The following is a 22,783-nucleotide window of genomic DNA, read 5'->3' on the forward strand; positions in this document are numbered from 1 at the left end:
AAAGAAGAGACCGTAAAAAAATTCCACTGCAATGCAAGAAGCACTTCCAAGGGAAATCACCATATTTCAGTTAGTCATGGCTGGTCTGGCTACATTCAGCTGCAACAGCTGGTCCCACTAGCGAAACGCTCAACCCACTCCACTGCTGCTCTCACAATAATTTCAAAATCATGGGAGACTAAACATGCTACTGTTTGTGTGCCACAATACAAATCTGTTTAAGCAGCAACCAACTCATTTACTTATGCAAACGTAGCTTATTCAAAAAGATTTTACTTCAATGCTGTTACTTCATGCCTGAATTACTGTGTTAACAGTTGCTAATTAATCATTGTTTTGTCTCTTGTGAAGTGTCCTTTCTGTCCATGAATGATTCATTTTGGATTTGGTTTGATAAGTGTTCTAGCTGTTTACTAACAATCTTTTCTCTGGAGGCAGCTTTGTTTCTGGTTACGCAGCTGGAGTTTTACTCCTTTTTATAAAGAAGGAGCAAGACAAGGAAATCTTACTTCAACCCCCTTCCTGGAGCAGAGCACTGGCTCACCTTCTGCTGAGGCCACACATGCCTGCACAACTGCATGTCTTCGTTTCAGTGTACACATTCATGTGAAAAAGATATTCCTAGCTGACATCTCAGAGATCACTAAATGGCATAGTCTTATAGTCTCAGTCTTGGCAATTCCATGCAATACGTAGCAATTCTTGTTTTCCTGTACCGCTCTAAGCCTTCGACCTGTCTCTCCACCCTAAAGGATAAACCAGGGCATTATTACACGCTTACTGTAGGGAGCAACGCGTTGCTTCATAGCCTGCAAAATGTAGCGTGAATCAAAGAGCTCTCTTCAATCTCTCCCCTAGCTCATACAGAGCTCTGAACATCAGTCCTTTTTCTGCCAGAGGCACTGCTGCCTGGAGTTACAAGGCCACACACCACCTCCAGTCCCCTCCTCCCTAAGCAGATGTATGAAGAGCAGAAGTAGCAGCTTTGCTGAATCCTGAACTCGTAACCTTTCTGCTGTCACTTATTCACTGTCCTTTATTCAATAATTGCCAAAATTGATGTGAACCACAAATGGTTGCTGGTTGTAGACAGGAATCCTATAAAACAAGCTTTGTTTCAATTTACCTCTGGGAGAAAAGATCTCTGTAGGGACTTCCATGCTGGAGTGCTATCCCATATCCTTTGCTGCTGATGCTGTTTCCAATGACTGTCACAGAGCATTCATCATCTGTCAGCGCAGCATATTCCACCACTGTCACATCCCACAGGAAAGCATAGTTTCCTTTCTTTGCCTGTAAATACAGCATGAACAGAAATATAAACTAAACCACATTTCTAGATAGGACAAAAGCCAAGCCAAGCAAACCCTGAGCTTGTAATTATTCCATGGTGGTATTTCATTAGGTCACCATTTATCTGTAGACCTCCAACACTTTAGCACATTTCTAACACTCTTCCCTCCTAACTATCTCATCTACTTCTAACCTTGCTAAAATGTCTTCCATTTTTAATAGGAATACATAGGATAACATAGCCAACTGTAAGTGTAGGCAAAGTTTACCTAACAGGTTATTAATTATAAATGAAAGCTGTTGCCTCAGCTGATGAAATTTGATGTATGTTTTGTAAGAGACATGGGATGTGACCAGTTATATACATTCCTGTAACTAGATGGGTACAGTATGAGCACTAAGTGGTGCTTCCTAGTCATCATAGTCACCAAAATGATAACATTGCAGCTTTTCTCATATAAATATGCAAAAACACAAAGCCCCTTCTGAGAGCTATAACCTTTTGTCCTGTAACAAAAGGCATGCTCTGAGCTTAAAGAACTCCCTCATTTTTACACAGGTAAGAAAAGTCACCAGCATCTCCTATTATCTCAGTTTTGGGACAAATATTGTTTTATTTTAGTGCACACCCACGCAGATGTCCTTAAATGTCAGCCTTAATTGGGATTCAAACCAATGCCTGCATGCAGAGCATATGATGAATGTAAATCACCTTACTTAACATAAGATGTAAGAAACATCTCTGGATAGGGATTCAATAAAGAAAAAAGTAATCATTTTGTTTGGTTAAAGTAATCATTGGTTTCCTAATATATTTAAGTAGTATGTTTTTAAGTCTCTAGTGAGCACAGAGAGCACAACAGAACAGATGGGCTGGAATATCTGATGCAAATAAATGAGTAGTCACAAATGTAGACCTCCAAGATATTTTTTTTTTTTTTTAAAAAAAAAAAAAAAAACAAAAACTTTGGGTGATTTCAGATATTTTTTTAGGTCAGAACAAAGCAAGGCAAGGAGCTGAAGTCCTGCACATGTTTCTTTATGCATAACCAAGCTCCCCTAGCAAATGGCTCCAGCTCTGGCATGGAGTTACCCATCCTTCCACATAGTTTCCCTTTTTGTGTAAGCTTGGTTTTGAATTCACCTGTAAGCACCCCTTAGTTATTTTATCATTCTTCACTTGAGCAATTTAGCTAATTCTACTTCACCGTGCTTTGATATAAACTGCAGCTTTCTGAAGTCCCTGACAGTTGTTTAAATATGACAATAAATCAAATGGGTGAGTTATCCTCTAGTGGGTAGAATCCAGGGAAACAAAAATTAAAAGTATGTTGTCTGGATTTTCTGTAAGCCATTTGCCACAATCTACACGTTTCTCCCCCCCTCCTACCCCCCTTCCTTTTTATCTGCAAAAAAGGCAATCAAAGATCCCCAGGTTTGTTTCTGAGTTAAAACAGAGTAAAAATGTTATATCTTTCCTCTTTGGAGAGATTTAAAAGAACCTATACTGAGCATTCTGAAAATAATTGTTTGTTATGCACATGCCATTATTGTGTGTTTGTCCCCACCTTCTCTTTTGCCACCTCTCTGGTCAGTTCAGTAACAGTAATTAATGCACATAGCCTCAGATAGTTATTGCAATACTAGTACAAAACATCATTAAAATCTGAAGTACAGTATGGACCTTACAGAATTTATTCAAATAGGACCCACAGACTCTACTGTTAAAATCATACATTGATTAAGCTGACACGACTCATTAAACTAGCATATTGATAAAAATATCTCTCACTTCAATGTCACTGTATGAAACCAGACCAGAGCAAGACTTCCACATCTACATTGTAATATACATAAAATATACCTGGCTGTCTACCTAAACCGGTAATGGTGGCACAAAGTGGGAGCAACAAGCAAACCACTTTTTACTGTACGCAACAGCCAGAAAAGGCTTCATAACCTACCAACACAAGGATGCATAAAAAAATTAAGGATGGCAAGGGAGTGATTCCTCAAGGCATCTAGCTTAAATTCAGCCAGCAACCTACGTTCTTGGAAGCCTAAAATGTGCTTTCCAAAGGTATTTTCTGAATGATCACATAGCCATAACTAACTGGGTTGTTAGCAGCAAATCTCTGCATCTTGTCCTCTGCTGTTCCTGTGATGGGCTTTAATGATTCACATTTTGTGCCTTCACATCTGCGATGGTGCTGATAGGCTTTCTGCCTGCTTAGGGACAACAGGCAATGGGCACCAGTCCCACTGGTGTTCCTGGCAGGGAAGGACTATCCAAAGCCCTATTTTTTGCACAACCCAGGCAGGTTGTGTTCTATGGTAAATACTACCTAGGCTTTTGGTACCTCTGGTACCTAAACAGAAAACTGTTCAGGTTCAAGTGCATTAAAATAGAAACTCATGGAACCAAAGACAACAGCACTTGTTACTATTTATTCAAAATCCGTGATATTAGAGAACAAAACCTTGCCTGATAGGAGTACAGAAAGAGAAGACCCATAAAAGATTTGGCCTAAATCACTGTGATAAAATGTGTCTTGCGTTTTTCTGGTGTGGGTTTTTTGGGGGAGTTGGTTTTTTGTTTGGATTTTTTTGTTTGTTTTGTTTTGTGTTTTTTTTTTTTTAATGTTTGTTTTAAAGAGCTATAGCCTCTGGTTGTTTTAGAATTGCTCTGTAAATCACCTTTTCAAATTTACAAATTAGAAAAGAAGAACAGTGACAACATGTCATACATTCCACATCTTTTTCTTAGTAATACTTGAGGAACACAGTCTTCTTCAAACATCTGACTTAAATTATAAGACAATTCCTTGTGAAAAATCACATTATTGATTCTACTTTTCAAGCCTCAGTTTTCCTATGTTATTTTATAGAGAAGAGCTTTGTACATTGACTTAGATGTTGGACAGCAGATCTTCTGAAAAAGTCTACTTCTCTTGCATTTGCAATGTTGCATCCTAAGTTATAGCCCACATCTGTAAGTGGTTAATAAACAAAATCTGCCAAGCCTATTCATATAAGTTTTATACTTTTTATGGCATAAATTGTTCTATCCAGTGCCATTACATCTGTAGAGCATTATTTCTCTGACAGCCAGATCATTTTAGCATAAACAGGAATCTGAGTTTTAAACTCTTAGTTACGCATACTTCTCAACTCCCAGAAATACTGGATGTGAGACTGTTTCCCCTGTCTGTTAAAACCCAAATCGTCAAAGATCCCTTTTTCCTAAGGGATAATTTCTCTCTTCCAAATCTTCTTCCACTTGCATAGTTTTCTTGTCTGAAGAGTGGAGACCTCGTACTATTAGTGTGTTCATTGCATGGAAAGCTTCCTTATGACCAAGTATTTAGTTGCTCTTTAAATTCAGCATCCTTCACATCCCTGTTGACATCTGTTGTGACAGTTAAACAGTATAATTTGTTCAATTTAAAGAAAAACTGACAACCTTTGAAAAATGTATGTACAAGACACAGAGCCACACACATACATGTGTGTTTGAGATATTTTACTTTTTATACACCTTTACTAGCCAACTACAATCAAATTGACACTTATTTAAAACCAAAAATCAAATTAAAAAAAAAAAATCAAAGTAGTTTAAACTTTTAATTTTTGTCACATGAAAGAATGCATGTGTGCACATGTGCATACCCCTCAGCTTCCAGGCCAGAGCAGTACTGGAGGCAGGAAGACTAAGAATTACAGGAAACACCTGGCACTGACCCACAGGATGTATGTGCTGGAAACTCATCAAAACTCCCTAGCTGCACATGACACATGTACCTACCCATGCAACCAAGTCCTGATCACAGTCCAGCAAAGATCCACATCCTCAGGCTCTTGCATTCACAGCCCAGCTATCTAAGGCCTGCACTGTATGTTTTTAGAGCCCATAAAAATGTTCAGTGATCAGACATCATTGCAAAAATAACATAGAGAAAGAGATGGTAAAAGGGAATGTGCCAAATTCCAGCTGAGAATAGGCAAGATAACTTGAATGACTGAAATGAAACACAGAATTAGACTTTTAATAGGCTCTCATATTTTGCTCCTTTGCTATGGCCTTATTGTGACTCTCAGCGTGAAGACATATTGCAGAACAAAACAAAAATAGCTCAGTTAAACTTTCAAAAACTTCTTTAACATAATTTCAGCCAAAACAGCACACATATATTCCACCCAGGTAAGACTACCATGGTGATGTACACCAAAGACACCAGATTTGTCTTTAGTTGAAGAGGTTTTAAGAAAACAGCCTTAAGGGAAAGAATGAAAAAAACAAAACAAACCAAAAAAACAAAACACCCAAAGCAAAACTTATATTAAAAATATTTCTTCTTCATAATCATGCAAAATTTAAAGACCAAGGAAGATTGCTTCCTAGATGTAAGAAGGACCACAAAGAGAATAGTAATACTTCTAAAAAGCAGTAAGCAACCTCATAATGTCACTCTTCAATGTGGAGGGAGATGGAAGAATATTGTTCAAAGGAACCTGGCTTACTCATGGCAAAACAATGTTTTTTTCAAATAAAGCATGGTAAGAAATAATAAAAACTTGAAAAAAGATGGATTTCAGATTAATCACTGATATGTCTGTGATTTATCTGAAACTTATGAAGACGCTACCATACTACAGAAAAAAGTGCTAGAATAATGCAACATTCATCATTAATTTACTGCCAGAACAGAGTGTCACTGTGGCTGATCCCATTATATGGCTGATACTACAGAAATATCAAAAAGTGACCTTTACATTGGTATTAGTAGTTCAAAACCACGCTTGGATAACATTTATTATCAATAAAAAAGTGCTTTAAGAGAAGCAACACAGCTCTAATGAAAAGAAAACATGTCATTTAATCCTGTTGAAATGATTTAAAAATTAATGTAATTAAGGAGCCAGTAAAGGATGAAACATATTCAGGTTTAAGGAAGCATTTGCTTTTACTCCAAAGGCTGATGGGTTGAGAAATGGAGAAATTTTTGAGGACCCATGAAAACATATGGATGAGGACCCACGATTCACAGTATAAAATTCATTGTGGAAAATAAATTCTTGGAAAAAAAATAATTAAAAAAACCCCACTATTCATCAAAATTTTAAAATACTTTTACTCTCAAACTAAAAATGAATGGAGGTGACTGTTCAACAAGAAACATTATCATTTAATGTTTAGTCTTCATTAAGGGAAAGAAACTTTTTGATGGAAGCAAAAAAAGGGAAGAAATAAAATCTTACTGTGCCATTGCTTAAATCAATGATACATTCACATTTTGTACTGTATTTGGTTTTGATCACTTTTCATCAAAAGTGATACACAGGAAGAAAAGAAAGGATCTAGAGAAATTTTTGCACCAGATTGATTGAACAGGAGAACAAACGGTCTCCACCAAAGTAACACTTTTAAATAATACAATAGGAGTTTAATTATCCTATGTATATATATAAAATATATGTATGGGATTACATAAGAATCCTACTTCATTTTTCAAAGCAAAAATGGCTGCCCACAATGAAAAAAAAGCCACAGGTTATTACGTATGTTTTGGTAATAAATAAGTACCCTGAAGAACTGATTGCCACTGGCAAATCAAAACAGTTTGCTGAGATTTACAAGTGGCTTAGTGTGATTCCAGTACCAATGTCCACCTGGGAAAAGACGGCAGGAGCTACCCACCACACGCTTCTTGGGGATCCTGGCTGTACCTTGAATCAGAAAGAAACTTTCCATACGACATTAGTCAATCCACATCTGTTTGTAACCAGGAAACCTGAGTGGCAAAATAGCATTTTGTATGGACTGGTGATTTGTCTGTTAACCTCCTCTTTTGCTACACAGAGACATTTATGAATAGGAGGATGTTTTCCAACTGCAATGACTATTCTCAACTGCCTTGGGAGTACAACAAAAGCAACTCGTCCCCCTGGCTGTGAAATGTCCTTCTGGTGCATACGTAACTTTGTGAGAGCAGCAAAAGCTGTGCCTGGACAATGGGAGATGGTCACTGTGGCTACAGGGACTGGGCTGTGTCTGAAAATAGACCTCTGCCATAGCAACCAAGTGTCACAAAAGCTTTCAGGACTTTCTTCCAACTATTATCCTTTTGTTTTTAGGCAGTCAACGGGAGTAGGAAGATCTCTGGGAAATGGAGGTATGTAAATGGAACAAACATCTGAACGACCTGCCTGTACCATAAATAAGCAGCACTCTCCTGTTTTGTGTTGAAGCAGCATTCCTCTGTTTTGCAACTGCAGCTGAACTGTGACTGAAGAAAATGGAAAGGGGAAGGAGGGGAGAAAGGGTGTGCTTTGCTTTTTTTGCATTCTCAGGCAAGTCATCATTCAGAAAAATTGCTGCAGGGATCTTTTTATGCTAAAGAGATTTAGATTTCCCATTTCTAAATGGTACATTTTAAAGTACATTTTAAAGGCACACTTACACCTCTCATGCAGCAGTACGTTATTAGAGATAGAAAGTTCCATTTCTTTGGCTGACATAAATTCTCATTTAGAAAACACAGAATTTCTATCCATAATACTTGACATGGAAAACTTGTCTGTTTATTCAAAGAGCTCAATGAGCCAGGAAGAGCAACACTTAAACTAAAAATACAACAGTTTAGTTGACAACGTTATTAAATGTTAAGCCAAATTTACGTAGGTGTCTAATCAAATAGCAGCTTCGGTCAGCTTTGGGGACTGAAGTAAATTTGTTTATCAGTGACATTAATTGAGTGAGCTGATCAAGTTATATAAAACTCACCCCACAATATTGAAATCAAACTTAATATGAAAAGTTATCCACCTAGATAGGATGGAACTGTCAGCTCCATACAAACAATATAATTGGTATTCTAAACAGCCTGCCAATCTACAGTTACATTTCTGGCTTCGGCAAAACTAGCTATCATAAATGGCAGCATGCAGTAGGCTTACAGAATGGAAGTATTTACAAGCTCATCATTAAAGAGCATCCACTGGCATAAGAATGGTAAAAATGAAAAAAAAAATAAAATAAAATAAAATACTGTGCATTTTTCTAAGCTAAACTGTTTTATTATTCATTTTAATGCTAGGATACATAGAAAAGTACTTAATGTCTCTATTTTTACCTCCTTTAAATGCTAACAAACTATCTCAAAATAGAGGCCTCATTTTCATAAAGTCCAGAGCAGATAAAAAAAAAAAAAAAAAGAATGAATCAACACACAGCGGACTTTGCTATTGCCAGAGCTCTACCTTGTCCCAAGGAAGAAAAGCTATCTGAGCTGAGGGCAGAGGGCTTAAGTAAAGCTCAGCTGGGAGATGGGAGAAAAGGCAGGCGGAACCAAAACTACTGACTAAATACTCCTCTGCTGAGAAGACACAAGTGTTTGTGTAACTATTTTGTCCCAAAGTCACACAAACAGTTGCAAATCTTATATTAAAGGACTTGGATTTCAGGAATGGGATGGCCTGTGTTATTGTGTTCACACCCCTTATGGTGCTGTAAAAACCATTAAATTTTGGATGCTTTCCCTCTGACTGTTCAGAAAAGGTTTCAAAGGTTCAAAGAAATAAGAGACCCAAGCCCCAACCATTTTATTATTTCCCACTTATGAAAGCAGAAAGAACTAGTAACATATTTATTCACTGGCAGCAGAATAACTCTGATCAATCACTATGTTAATAACAGATGTTAGCTTGTTTTATGAAAAAAATCAATTGACAAATAAAGAGGACACTTTTCAATAAAGAAGCAGCACATTAAACTTTCATCATCATGTCTTCATCCCTTCTGCCATAACATACTCCTGGACACATGTGCTTTGATGGTATTTAGTATCTGGTTTTGCTGAGCTACAAGATGGGAAGCAGGGAACGGAGGCAGATTAAGAGTGAGAAAGCGTGAACATTTGTATTTGCATGATGTGAACCAGGGTTATTTATCACAGGACTCGGCACAATGATGTAGGATCCCAAGCTTTTATTTATCACTCCTTGAATCCCACATCAATGCTCAGTTTCATCAAAAAAATTGTGTAGCCGTATCTGAGATAAAATGTGAAAGCACAGTGACATGTGAAAGAGTACATGCATTGTTTTAAAGTTTGGCATAAAAAAAGCCTTGCATTAAATTCCTGTTCTAAGGGAATTGAGTATACGTTCAGTGAATCTCTCGATTCTTACTCATGTTTCCAATAAGTTCAATCCACCAACTCAGAGAAAAAAAAAAAAACAAACACTCGAGCAATGAACAAGTGTTAGTACCTGTATAATGTAAAGAATAACATTCAAAATAGCATTATCAGAGCTCCCAAGAAACTGAGAAAACTTATGGCCAGACGCAAAGAAGGGCTTTTATACTGAAGACTTAGGCAGAGCTAAAGTACTTAAATTCAAAACAATGACCTCAAAATATGATTCTTATCTGCTATTGAGTTACTAAAAGGAACTTTAGATATGGATATTTTTTTTAATGACTACGTAATTGCTTTCCTGTGACTTAACAGTATTAACTCCACGCAAACAACATCGATATAGAACAAAAATTAAATTAAAAACCTTGTGATCCAGTCTTACCTTCCTGATGCCTTCAGAAGGGTTCGATACACAATTATCTGCCCCATTATTCTTACTGATAGTCCTCCACAGTTCAGCAAATGTGTTATCCTGCTCCAAAGGGTTGGTCCCTTTTGCTTTAAAGTATTCATACACTGCTGAATCCCTCACTGTACCGTAAGATATATCCATTTGTTTGGACAGATCTTGAAATGTTCTGAAATTCAAGCGATATCAAGATATTAGTATTATATAGTACATTACCAAGATTTCATTCATTAAATGTTGGGGTTTTTTTTATGTCTCTCGTTAGTCAGAAAGCCCTTACCCTCACCTAGTATCATTTGCACATCTCTTTCCTCGTCATAAAAGAAAACCAAGGAGTGATTTAATTGTATAGAGATCTTATGAATTTAACTATACCTGAGCTCTTTTTCACCCCAGCAAAGATTTTTTTTGGACAGATAACATTCCTGTTAAATATTATGATGCCAAGTTTGCACAAGAATGTAGTGCAAGCAAGACCTATTCGAGCACAGGAAAAACTCAGATTGTAAATATAAACTTCCAGATCCATCAGCACCAGCAGAAATACCTTGCAGAATTCAGTAGAATTAGTTTGCAGTTACACCAATGCTCCATCTGACTCTAAATCAATACCATTGTTTTAAATAAACAAATATAAGTCTCGCTTCCAATTTCCACTAAGTCTCTCTCACTTGCTCGCTTTTCACAGCCTCTGGTAAAACAGGCATTTTTCATTCACACACAGGCCTAACTTCATCATACCACTCTGGAAGTGCAAATGGGCCTCAACATGAGTGGCTGTGAATGCACCATTTATTTTCAAATTGTACAGAATATAATTCACTCCTGTTTTACAGTCTTTTCTGCACAGAAAGGTATAAATCACTGCCTGCATCAATGAAAACCAGACCAAGTTGCAAAACATTTGAGGTGGCATCACTGCCCTCAGAAGCAGCATCCTAGCTGTTTTCCACCTTCAGATGTTCATTCCCATTCCTGTGCCTCCTCCCTTTGTCCTCAAGCAGGGCTTCTGCGCAGTGCCACCATTGCTTTCATCGGGGTGTACGCACACACAGACACACATTCAACCATCGACCACCATGTGCAGCAGAAGGGACCAAATTGGATCTCATAAGTAATGGTTTATTTTATGTTTTATAAACATATGGCTTCACCTAACAACTACATGCTTCTGACAGGACTGACTGACTAATGCTGTCAGACTAAAGCAACCCTCCCTGCCTCCCCCCTCGCCATTTCTTTTTCCCAAAAAGAATATTTCAGAAAAAAAAAAAAACCAAACATCTCCAAACATCCAGAGGCCCACTCATGCCACCTCCCACCTGTCTCCAACTCCCGGAGCCACAAAAGCAAAACATTTTGCCTTGCAGCTCTTGCAGAAGATCTCTTTGCAGTGCTCCTGAGGACCCTTCCCTTGGACCACGGGCTGAAGCTGTTTTCCACAGCTGAAGACTTGTCACAGACAACATATTTCTGCCTCCGTTTTCCCTGTTTCACTTGGGGGGATGTGCCACTGCTTACAACTCACAACTTGTAAGATTCCTTGCAACACTATTTAAAGCGAAGCAATCCAGGCATACACACACTATTATATAAAAATATGTAGAAAACTCTTCCATCTTCTCCACCACGCCGCCTCCAGCCTGCCCAAGCATGGCTCCAAAAGGGTCCCCTTCCTGGGACACGCCACGCGGGAGCCCGCCAGCCCTGTCCCCAGACTGCAGCTCAGCAAGGATGCCTCTCCCACCCACACCAAAACTCTCCAAACTCACAAGCTGCTTCAAACAGCTTAAGTGGTTTAAGTTCTTAAATTGTGTTAAGGATTTTTTATCATTTTAAGCTGTTAAGCAGCTTTAAGTAAGACTGCGTGTGAACAGTTTTTCTCTATATACATTGCACACTTGTGGATTTGGGCTAACTCTGGGAGTTACATTAAACCCCAAACCTCCTGTTATTTCTCTAGCTCTGTATATGGCACTTTGGTAACGTACAAAATGAACACCCAGGAGGTTGCTGTAAATTCAAAATTCTAATGAAAAATGTGAGAATTCATACCAGTTTTATTTCTCTCTTTGTTTAACAATCCTGAAAGTTATATTCTGGTCTCCTAAATGTTTCCTGTACATTTCATTGAACAGGACCATTTTTCCTCCCGTCTCAAGCTAAATGATTACATGCTACATTTAGTTCTGTCTTTATTTTTTAAAATAAGTTTTATCATATCCCATAGAATTTCTTACATCCCAGGGATGGATGATCTGGCTGTTAAAAGACATTTTGCAGTCTATTTTATGTACAAATGACAAAGAAAAGTACTCAATACACACAGGAGGGTTTCTGTGGCAACATTTTTTTATACCAGGTTTGGCACACGGTTTTTGGGGTGTGTGGGAGTGCATGTCTGGTAGAAGCGCAGTAGCAGAAACGTGTTTAGCTAATGTTCTTTAAAACAGCTTTCAGCTGATAACTTTACAAATGCCTACTGCTCACTCTGCCATTCTGCTTGAAAGTTTGTACATGAGCGTTTGTATATTAAAAAAAAAAAAATAATTCCACCTGCAGTTTTACTAATGTCACTGTTTTCTGGATCACTTCTACTGCCTCTACTGCTGTGGAAGCTTTTTGTCAGAAATATGCCTTTTGTTTTAGCTAAATTGTACTGTATTGACCTTCAGTATTTCTGTTTTAGCTAAATTACATTTTATTGATTATCAGTACTGTACAAAAGCACAGTACCTGCTGCTTTTTGAGCAGCACAGTTTCTTCAATTCTCTAAACATCTCAAGGCACAGTGAGCAAATTCAGAGTTTAAATTAAATGCTTTACAATAAACAGATAACCTGTACTGGTGGCAGGGAGGGAAGCACAGCCTTTGCCTGGGTGTGGTGAATAACACAACTACTGCCCCTTTAGCTGGCAGATTTTCCTTGGAAGAGATAATGCAGAGTATTTTATGTCCTAAGGATTACATGTGCCTGTCTCGCAGTGTCCTGTTTGATGTATTATAAGAACAGCCACTGACAAAGGAAAGCCTCCACACTGCACCACCATTGGAAATATCCTGTGAGAGAGGCAGTCACCCAAGGGTACAGTCAGGGGCACAGTAGGAATCAAGCTTGTGAGCGGTTCCTGTAGTATAAATTCCGAAGGATGGTGAGTGCTTGAGTGAGAAGCTAACCTTATGCTTTTACTAAATGGACCATTTAGACAAAAATCTCTCTCTGAAATTATCCTGACAGGGAATGGTCTACATCACAGTTCATTCTTACACTGTGTAAAAAATGTCTCTGTACTGTATTTCTGCACTGAAAATAGAGGTGATGCTCAGCATCTCCATGGCCAGAGAGGTGACCAAAAGATCTGGACGTGGTGGGTACAGCCACATACATAAAAGATACTTAATGGATATCAGTATCTCCTTGCTTTTACAGGGTGAATTAAGATAATCACATGTCGTTTTTAAGCATTGATATTTTAACTGCCTCAGACCTACCATTGGTAGACAAAATACTACTACGCAGCTACATTTCAGGTGTTTAAAAAATATGTAGATGCAGTGCTTAGGGACATGGTTCAGCGGTGGACTTGGCAGTCCTGGGATAATCGTTGGATATAATGATCTTAAAGGTCTTTTCCTGCCTAAACAACTCCACAATTCTGTGATTTCAGGTTGGCTGTATCTTAAAATTAAGTCATTCTTTAAAGGCAGCTGCCCTCATCATTCTTAAGCTTCGTTTTTGCAACCAGCCATTAGCTGGACCCACCTTCTTTAGCCACTGACATTCTTGCCTCACTTCCCTATGGCAAAGATTTCTTGCACTTAATATACAAAATTATTCACAACAAAAATGTGTAGCATATCAAGATGCCCCATTAACCTTACCACCTCAGTTATTGGATCTCACAACCCATTAAGGGCTCTCTGTAAGTGTGATTAAAGATAAAACTAGTAAAGCAGAAAAAGACAATGTTCCTCACAGTTATAGAAGCCAAACTTCAATTTGTAGATAAATACATCCACTGTGTGATTGCTATAATAGACCAGTATATGTAAACCAATTGATTTAAGTAAATGTATCTGTGGTTAATCTAAACAAAAATGGTGTCTTTTATGCCTGCTAGATAAATACAACAATTGATACATAATTTCCAGTGGAGCTGCAATTACTTCATTTAGAGCCAACTGAAAACTGGACTCTCTCTGCTTGTTTTATTTTTCAGAAAGAAGCTGACATAAAGCATATGCTGTAGAATAAAGAGTCAGGCAATTACTAGTGTTTATAAGTAGACAACTAGAAATAATTGCTACAATAATGATATTGGTTAAGTTGCACTTTTTGGAGCTGTTTTCTTACAAGAGACTTGTGTAACTGTAAGTATATAGACTAAAAATATGCTGCCAGTATAGGTTTATGTTACTCTGGAAATCTATGAACCCAAGCCTTTCTGGATTAATAGTATGAACAAATCTTATCTAAGTGATAGACTAAACCTCACTAAGTGCTTTGATGTAACTGCTGATCAATTAACTTAACTGGAGTCATCAGATGTGATCAACGTATTTAAAAAGAGGGGGGAAAAAAAAGGAAACAGACTCCTGTCACTTCTAAATTACAAAAAATAAAGGGGGAATTTTTCTCTTTTTCTTAGTAACTTTTCTTTTTTAAATTAAAGGAAGGTCTTTTAAACAAACAAGCAAGGAGAAAAGGCAAAAAAAATCCTTGCTTAAGGAATTTTTCCTCATCCTCACTGTTCATTTTTAAAAAACGTTTGTAGCAAGCTGCACAGCTGGACTCGTGTGTAAGGTCTATTGCTGTCAACAGGTTAATCAGTGGCACGATGATGTCATCCAGCAATGGTCTTTTACATCACAGTAATAAATGTGGCATTTTATCTTTGCTTCAGCCTTAGGAAAACCTTAATGGGAAAACACTGGCAGCTTCTTGATTTAAAGGTAGTTTCTCCTTGGCCTTCACAACTGCCCGTGGTCTGACACTGTAAAATTGGGGATTTTTCCTGTCTGCTATTACTTATGGAAAAATAATATTTCAGCATTCCTGAATTGACAGTATTACTTTAAAATTATGCAAGATTTATCATGCTTAGCTCCTATTCATTCATCTGCACATATTCTGCCTTGCGATCACGGGTTAGAGGAACCTCTCCCTTCACAACACTGTCAAACAATAAGATATAAATAATTCCTCTCAACTAAAATTAATTAATTTCCTTAATTAATATTAATCCCTAAGATGTATGTGGACAGTAAAATAAATTTACTGCTTTTTCCATATTTAGCAGAGAATGCTATGTTTTTCTTTTACCTAAGGAAGCCAGTACCCTGAGATTTTTGCTCAGTGCAGCATAATATTTTAGGTGATGGCTATTGCCAAGACAAAGCATCCCAGAGATGATGAGACTTTTTAAGCGGCTCTGCCTAAATGAAGCCTTAGAAATGCATACATAAAATATATGCTACAAGTTCTAAATTTCTTTTTTAAAACACCTTGAAGCTACTTTCTTTCCCCAAAAGCTAGGCATTCATGACATCTAGAGAACTAAATACAAGTGCAGTTGCTAACTACAACTGTTTTGCTAACAGGATATGCGAGAGGGAAATATGTGCTTTACACATTGGGAAAAAAGTAAACCCACTAAACTTCTAAGTAAAAATAAAAGCAGCGGAATTGATTTGATAATCTTATAACACCAGTATAAGCCCAAGAAATGCCTATGAACTGAAACCTAGAATATAAAATCCTATCTGAAAAGAGATTTATTTCATAAAGTTATCACCAATGAAAAGCAATGAGCTGAAAAAGAATTCAGCCTACTGTGGACTGCAGAAAAGCATTCATATTTTGAGACATAAAATTGCTCACAACTACTCCCTCCATGGATGTATTGGACAAGACAATGAGAAGAAATGACAATATGTTGTTTGTCGTTGGTGACCACATCCGTCCACCCACTGAGAGATGTGCTTGGAAGCCAAGCCAGCTTTGCAGGATCAGCTTCTCATTTGTACATCCTCAGTGAGAAAACAGTCTGCAAAGCTGAATCAAGGTTGTGGGTGGTAGTGTATTGGTACAGATAATTTCCACATAAGCAGTATATCTTTCCATTCAGAGTCCTGACCTGAGTACCGTTTATTTTTTTTATATCCATTTGCGAAGCTGCAAAGGATTTGAGCCTTAGTCCGTTTTTCACAGATGAATAGTCATTAAATTTTACTTAAAACTGGAGATTGAAAGTCTATGAGTGGGTAGTGTATTGTCTTAAGTCATCTGAAACTGAGTTCAAAATTCCATGTAAAGACGCTCCCTAGAGCTAGTCTGCCCAAGCTGAGCAATTTAACTGGTGGAAGACCGGGGGGGAAGAAAAAAATCCATCTGTTATGGATATCAATTGCCACGAGGGGATGATAGCCTCATTGACTTGGAAACTCAAGTGAAAATTTTCACCAACTGAATCCAAGTTACAAAGGCACAATCCCACTTGACAAAGGAACAAAGAACAGCTTTTAGTGCCCCTAAATATTAGTGCAACCAATACTCAATAAGCCTTCAGTTATACTGGAAAGAGCAATACATATAGTTGAATAATGAGATAGCATTAGAATTGACCTATCTTTAGCACTTTTGAGCCTAAAAAGCAAATACCCATCCAAAAAGCCCCTCAAAAGGTATTATGAGAGATATCTATAAATTTCCAATATTTGTTCCAGGTCCACATAGGAATGTTACCTGGGCATATTAAACTGTATGTAAGGTACATAACTAAAAGATGGGCCATTAAAAAAATTATTTTTGGTGAGGTCAATAAAACTGTTCAAAGCATTGTTAGAATGAAACTATAATGAAAGCAAGTTTATGTCCACATCTAATAATACTAGGCATCAGAAGAATTAGTTCTAATTTGTGCATCTCTGTGACTTTCTTTGAAATTATGAATAATCATGCTGAGCTCTTAAATCAAACACTAATTCGCCAACTTCTTTACAGTGAAATGATCAACTCCTGCATGTTCCATTTCACTGTGAATCAAGTCACTGTAAATGCTCTTAATTCTGTTTCAGTGCAGTGACGTGCAGAGTAATGGGTTTCTTCAGCAAATACACTAAATAAAATCTTAATTTTACCGATAGAGGTAGTCCAGTAGAAACTGGCAGCAGTACTGGCCTGCTTAGAGTACACTTTGCAGGATCAAGTCCTTCACCAGCAAATATATCATTCTACAGCTCATATAAAACTCATTTCATGGGTGATCCATGAAAAAAAAACAACACATCCACTTTACTCTAAACAAAAGCCTTAAAAAAGAGAAAGCCTCATGGGACTTCCTACAAGGGAAGCCATAAGCATTGTCAGATTAAACTACAGTGAATCGATGGAGTTGCAGCCCTTCACACCAGGACTAAACATTTCCAAACCACTGGAGACAAACAGTGCAGACAGTTACGGCTATGTATGTGCTTGCCATCGTCAGTGGAGCAGGAACAGCTGCTACACATGACTTCAAAGAAGCAGGGACTTTTTCTCCAGTGGAAAGAACAATCAATTGTGTCACAGAACACATTGCCATATCAACTACATACTTTTACTGTAGTTAAAACAAACAGTGATTGAGGTCCTTAGCAGGTAATGGCACTGCAGCAGCTGTTTTCATTACGCTAACGGTCATCGCTGCCAGAAGCACAGAACTTGTGCAGCCTCCACAAATATTTAATTTCTTTAAAATCACATCCACTAGCCTCAGTTCCTACATGCAAAAGGAATAACAAGAAAACTGAACTAAGCCGTCTTCTAAACTCCCCATACAATGCTTTCACTGCAGATTGAGTGTTTTCACTGGGACTCTGTTCCCGCAGAGCTACTGCATAATTAAGTTTTAAAAGAAGGGAACAAACGGTATGTATACCCACTGAAATGTGAAGAAAGTCGAGTTGTTAATAAATGATACAGTGTCATGTTTATGATTTTAATAGTAATTAATTACTAGCTACACACATTGTATTGGCAAAACATTTGTAGGATTTGTGTACTTTTGAAGCATCTGAGATGCAGCAGAAATATACTCTATTATCATCACTTGAAATGTCACTTTTGCTTTCTGATCTCAGAACAATTTGCAGCACTTTTGCTAAAGTCAAAGTGTGGGGAATGTAGGACAAAAATCCATACAAGTAGGCTGTGTCCCATTGCTCACAGAATTTTATCTTCCAGTGGTTTATTTAGGAAACATGCCCATTTACAAAAAAAAAAAAAAAAAAAAAAAAAAAAAAAAAAAAAAAAAAAGACTTAATAGGTTTTTTCTGGCTGGGACTCAAATTTGGATCTAAAAATCAAACTGGATTCTCATCATCATCAGTAAAACAGGTTCTTCTGTAAACAAAATTAGACTTCTGGTTATTCCTAGCCATTGCTATTTCTAAACGATGCCCTCAGGACCACCTCGGCAACTCCAATCATCTGCAGTGATCTGCACGAGTGTGACTTGACTTGTCGCTGGATCATAGAAGTTCATTTTGCCTAGAGCTGACATTGGCTCTGCTCCAGCACTCCACATAAAGAAATCTGTTAAACAACTAGAAATAAGCTAAACATCTCCTGATTGCCAGTCCAGTGTTTCTAACTATACTTCCAACCCTCCTATTCTCCAAATCTCCTCCAGGCAATGAGAGCATAAGTCACTTAGATTGCTGCTTTTTCCATTAACTAGGGGTGGGGTTTTTTGCTTATTTGTAATAAATCTTTTCTTTCCGGATGTCCTATATTTTCTATATTGTTATCATATGGTAAAGAAACCATGATGGTCCTCATGGTACAAGTTACAATTACTTTGCTTGAAAATGTTTTCTAAAACAAACAATAGCATAACATAATTAATAGCGGTAGCGATGGAAGCTAGATTCCGAGAATTTGCATCTCAAAGCTGCATCGACTGGCACCCCATAGTTTGTGATCTCTGGATTAAGTTTCTGTCATGGCTGGGCATTTATGATCGCATCTGAGTTTACGTGATGTCTAATTGAGGGAGTGAAGTCAGAAGACAGTCATTCCTTTGTATTTACAAGGGGCACCTATAGGTCTCTTCTTCATCACCCCATTTTCCCATATTTCTAACAAATTAATACCCTTGAGATATTACCCAGTTTAGCCACCACGTTTGCAATTTAACAATGAAAAGTAGCAGACAGACCAAGAGGCATTCAGAGTAATCATATTAGATGGGGTTTTTAAGATGCAGGTTCAGGTTTTCAAAAGCTGGAGTTCTAATTTGTGTGCTCAGATCCACACTGAACTACTACATGACTGGGCAGATTTTCAGAATGGATCAAAGAAAATTTTGGCATGGCAGCACATCTTTAGGATGTTTGCAGATTCAGTTAAAAGCCTGGAAGGGGATTCAGAGCAGCTATGAGTCGCTCCTCATCCTACAAATCCAGAATAATCAGCCTTGCTGAAAAATCTGGGTTAGCCTGGTTCCTTTACTCACACTCCATATTCCATTCAGCAGTGAGTGGGACATTAAAATGCAAAGAAGAAAACATGAAAATATCTCAAGAGCTTGTAGCATGTTTGAGCTGAAGAAATACATCAGTTGGAGTACCTTTGGATATTTTTGTGCTTTACTTTCAGACCACTTTGCCATTGTGACCTTTCTCTGAGTAGCTCGAAGGGTTAACATGTTAATTAAAGCAAGGTATTCTGCTCCTTAAATTATTAATTAAAATAAAAAATGCAGCTGGTGTTTAACAGCAACTCGGTCCCAACAGCAGGTTTTAGTCACTTCACCTAAATCAAACATATCATAAAGTTGGCATGAAAATCATATTGTCTGAATCAAACACATCTGGCAACTGACACATGCTTTTACCTATAACGAAAATAACAAACTACTTTTATTATTTATGCAGATGCACTTTAAATTGTTTGCTGTGCTGATGTCTCCTACCACTCACATTCGGAAGCTGAAAATCTTAATGAAGATTAATGATTAAGATCGAGAGGGAAGAAATTGCTTTCTTCCTTCTTAACTGGTCTTATAAGTACTGATATCACTGCCATTCTGTTTTCCACTCAGATGACAATCTTTTAGCTTTTTAATTAAATAGAGTGGTGAACGGATAAGCTTGGCATCTTGGTGCTGGCTTATAAAGTCCTTACTCAGGGCGAGTAGTACTTTATACAATGACTGTTAGGATATCATTATACTGTGAGCAGTTCCATTAAAGTCCATGAAATCCCAGTGTGGGATAAGGTCCCGCTCAACCCTTTATTAAGTTTTGATTTATCAGGAGCTGTCGCATGCTGCAAGAATAAGAATCTTGGTGCAGAAAGCTCTGGGCTGCTGCCTGCGCCACTGTCAGCAGGCTCACAGCTGGGGTGGAGAGACTGGATGAATTCACACAGCTCAGATCTGTCAGAGGTACAAAGTGATGCTGGAAAAGTGCTTCACACCCTTCCCTTACCACAGGGAGTAAAGCAGAAGCTATCGATGTTGACAGAAAGAGGAGAAGAAAACAGAAGAGCTCTGAAGAGGCATCTTGATTGCTAGAACATGTGCTGGGTACTCCTGGGAAATCAAAACATAGGGCTCTTCATTAATACTGAAAGCACATATAGCATTCATCAGTTATTATTGATGTCTAAAGTGCATGCATTACATATGCATATTTTAAAGTCTAGAGGCCCACTTGCCTGTTTCTCAGAGGAGCCAGATGGCAAGCACTTGCTATATGGCGTACTTCCCACCTCATCCTGATGTGGAAAACGAGGTAAACAGGAAAAGAGACCTTTGCCCCTCTCTCCTCACCCTGAGCATGAGTCTCGCCTGAATACTGAACCTCAGAAGCACTGAGAGCACTGCATCAAAACCAACTAGCTGTTCCTTATATTGAGATTAATTAGTTTATTGGGTAGTCTAATTACATACCTTGAAATACGAGCTTGGAAATTGCATTACTGCCATATGAAAGAAACATAGTAGTTAACATCCACCCTATTCTGACTGATGTTTTTCTATTATTTTTTTAGATAGATATGACTATTCATAAATCAATTAAATTAAATCAGTGGCTCATTCTCCTAGGCTGGTTTTAATGGTTTAGAAGGCAAACAACTTTAGTGCATGTGATTACATTTCTTTTAATGGAACTTTGGCAGCTGTATCAAAATAGCTTTTGTAAGGCAACATCGTTCTCTCTCTCATCTCCAGATGAGTCTGGAAACGCTCCTGTATTATATTATATGGGGGCACGTGCGCAGAAGGGAACATTGCTTAGTAAGGCAGATGAGCCCAGGTAGTGGAAAGAACATATGTAATCCTTCCCTTAGCAACACTATTGTTTCCAGAAATGTTTTCTTTCACTCTAGAAAGTCTTTTGCCACAAAGGAACTAAGCTAATAGGAAAGCACTCATGGTAATAAACAGTAGCATCTTAGTTTCCAGGGAAACAAAGAACCCCCAGCTCCTTTCCCCCATAAACATCCACAACCTGCATCTATAGAAAGTGTGCTTCAATGTGGGTTTTTTTCTTTTTCTTTTTTATGTCATCTGGAATAGTTTCAAAGTCTCCTTAGAAGGATATTCAATTTTTAAAGTCTTTTCTGTAAATGGCAAGTTTAGAGTTTTCTACCTCATGGCAAGATGGTCTATAAACATTTTAGAATGTATTGGAACAACTTTTATTTTGGAAGATGAAATACTGTCCTATATATCATTTAAGGCATTAAGAGTTTAAGGTGTGAGAGAGCACGATCTTCTATCATGGAGACATTTATAAGGGGAATGGGCGCTTTAGATTTGAATGAAAATGTCAGAGAAAAGTAACGAGATTAAAACCATTTGCAAGACAATGAAGCTCAATACCCAGGGGTGGGGGCTGGGGAGAAAGTAAGAGTAACCATAAAAATAATGAATTTCAAAAGACCAGACCTCTACAGATATCAGGAAGTGGTGGAGAAAGCCTCTTAGAAAGTTGATTTAAAGGACAAAGGTGTACAGAAGGGCTGGCAATTCCTGAAAGAGACAGTATCAAAGACAGATGCAAAGTATTCCAATGTGAGGAACTATAAGAAAAAAAACCATAAGAAGCTGGTATAATGTCAGCAAGAGCTCTTTCAGGACCTAGAAAATGAAAAGCATTGGTGTTTTCTAAGTGATCATAAAGGAGTGCAACCATTTGACTAAATATGCCTACATACTACAAATGCATGAGAATCATAAAAATGCATGAGACAAAAAAAAAATAAATCAGAGAACCAAAAATAAAACCTCACAACACCATTTAATCTAGCTTACATGATTTAAGATGTTACTGCACAAATCTGTTTGCATCATCCCTCGACTGAAGATCCTGTGTCCACAGCAGATCCAACAAAAAGACACTTACCTTGCCCCAGCTATCCTATACAAAGTTTGATTTCTTAATTTATGGTGGGTTTCATCAGCACAACATGAAACAGATGTGCACTGAGCTCACCACAACTGAAACTCATAACCTTGCAACCCACAGCATAGGCATGCTCATTCTTTAACCTCTGAAAGAACGGATGCTGAACTTTGCTCCCAGAGATCAACTTTTTATTGCAGGCTATTAATTCAAAGCTTGCAAGGTGAAAGACAGATCATCTAAGTGGAGTGCAGGACCGGCCACAGCACAGTGACACTGGTCACTGTTAACCAACCAACCAGCCGGCACTTCGGGAAGGTGGCTGGGCAAGCGTTCTGCCTCTGCTCCTGCTGGAAACTCCCCTTCTTTCCCCTCTCCTCTCTCCATCCAAAATCATCTAAAGAAATACACAATTCAGTGCATGTTCCTTATACTCACAGTCAGTCTGCTGACATTGAATATATGATAAGGAACAGAAGGTGG

General features: G+C 37.9%; 1 protein-coding gene across 1 annotated transcript in view; it reads right to left on the reverse strand.

The window, feature by feature from the left end:
* GRID1 (glutamate ionotropic receptor delta type subunit 1) overlaps positions 1-22,783 on the reverse strand; it is a 541,694-nt gene that overhangs the window by 19,518 nt on the left and 499,393 nt on the right. The window contains exons 13-14 of the mRNA XM_040607383.1: positions 9,877-10,072; positions 1,127-1,293 (exon numbers count right to left, since the gene is read on the reverse strand). Coding sequence (XP_040463317.1) covers positions 1,127-1,293; positions 9,877-10,072 — 363 coding nt within the window. The remainder of the gene's footprint in view (positions 1-1,126; positions 1,294-9,876; positions 10,073-22,783) is intronic.

The sequence above is a fragment of the Falco naumanni genome, chromosome 9 (genome assembly GCF_017639655.2).
Source record: "Falco naumanni isolate bFalNau1 chromosome 9, bFalNau1.pat, whole genome shotgun sequence".
Taxonomy (NCBI): Eukaryota; Metazoa; Chordata; class Aves; order Falconiformes; family Falconidae; genus Falco; species Falco naumanni.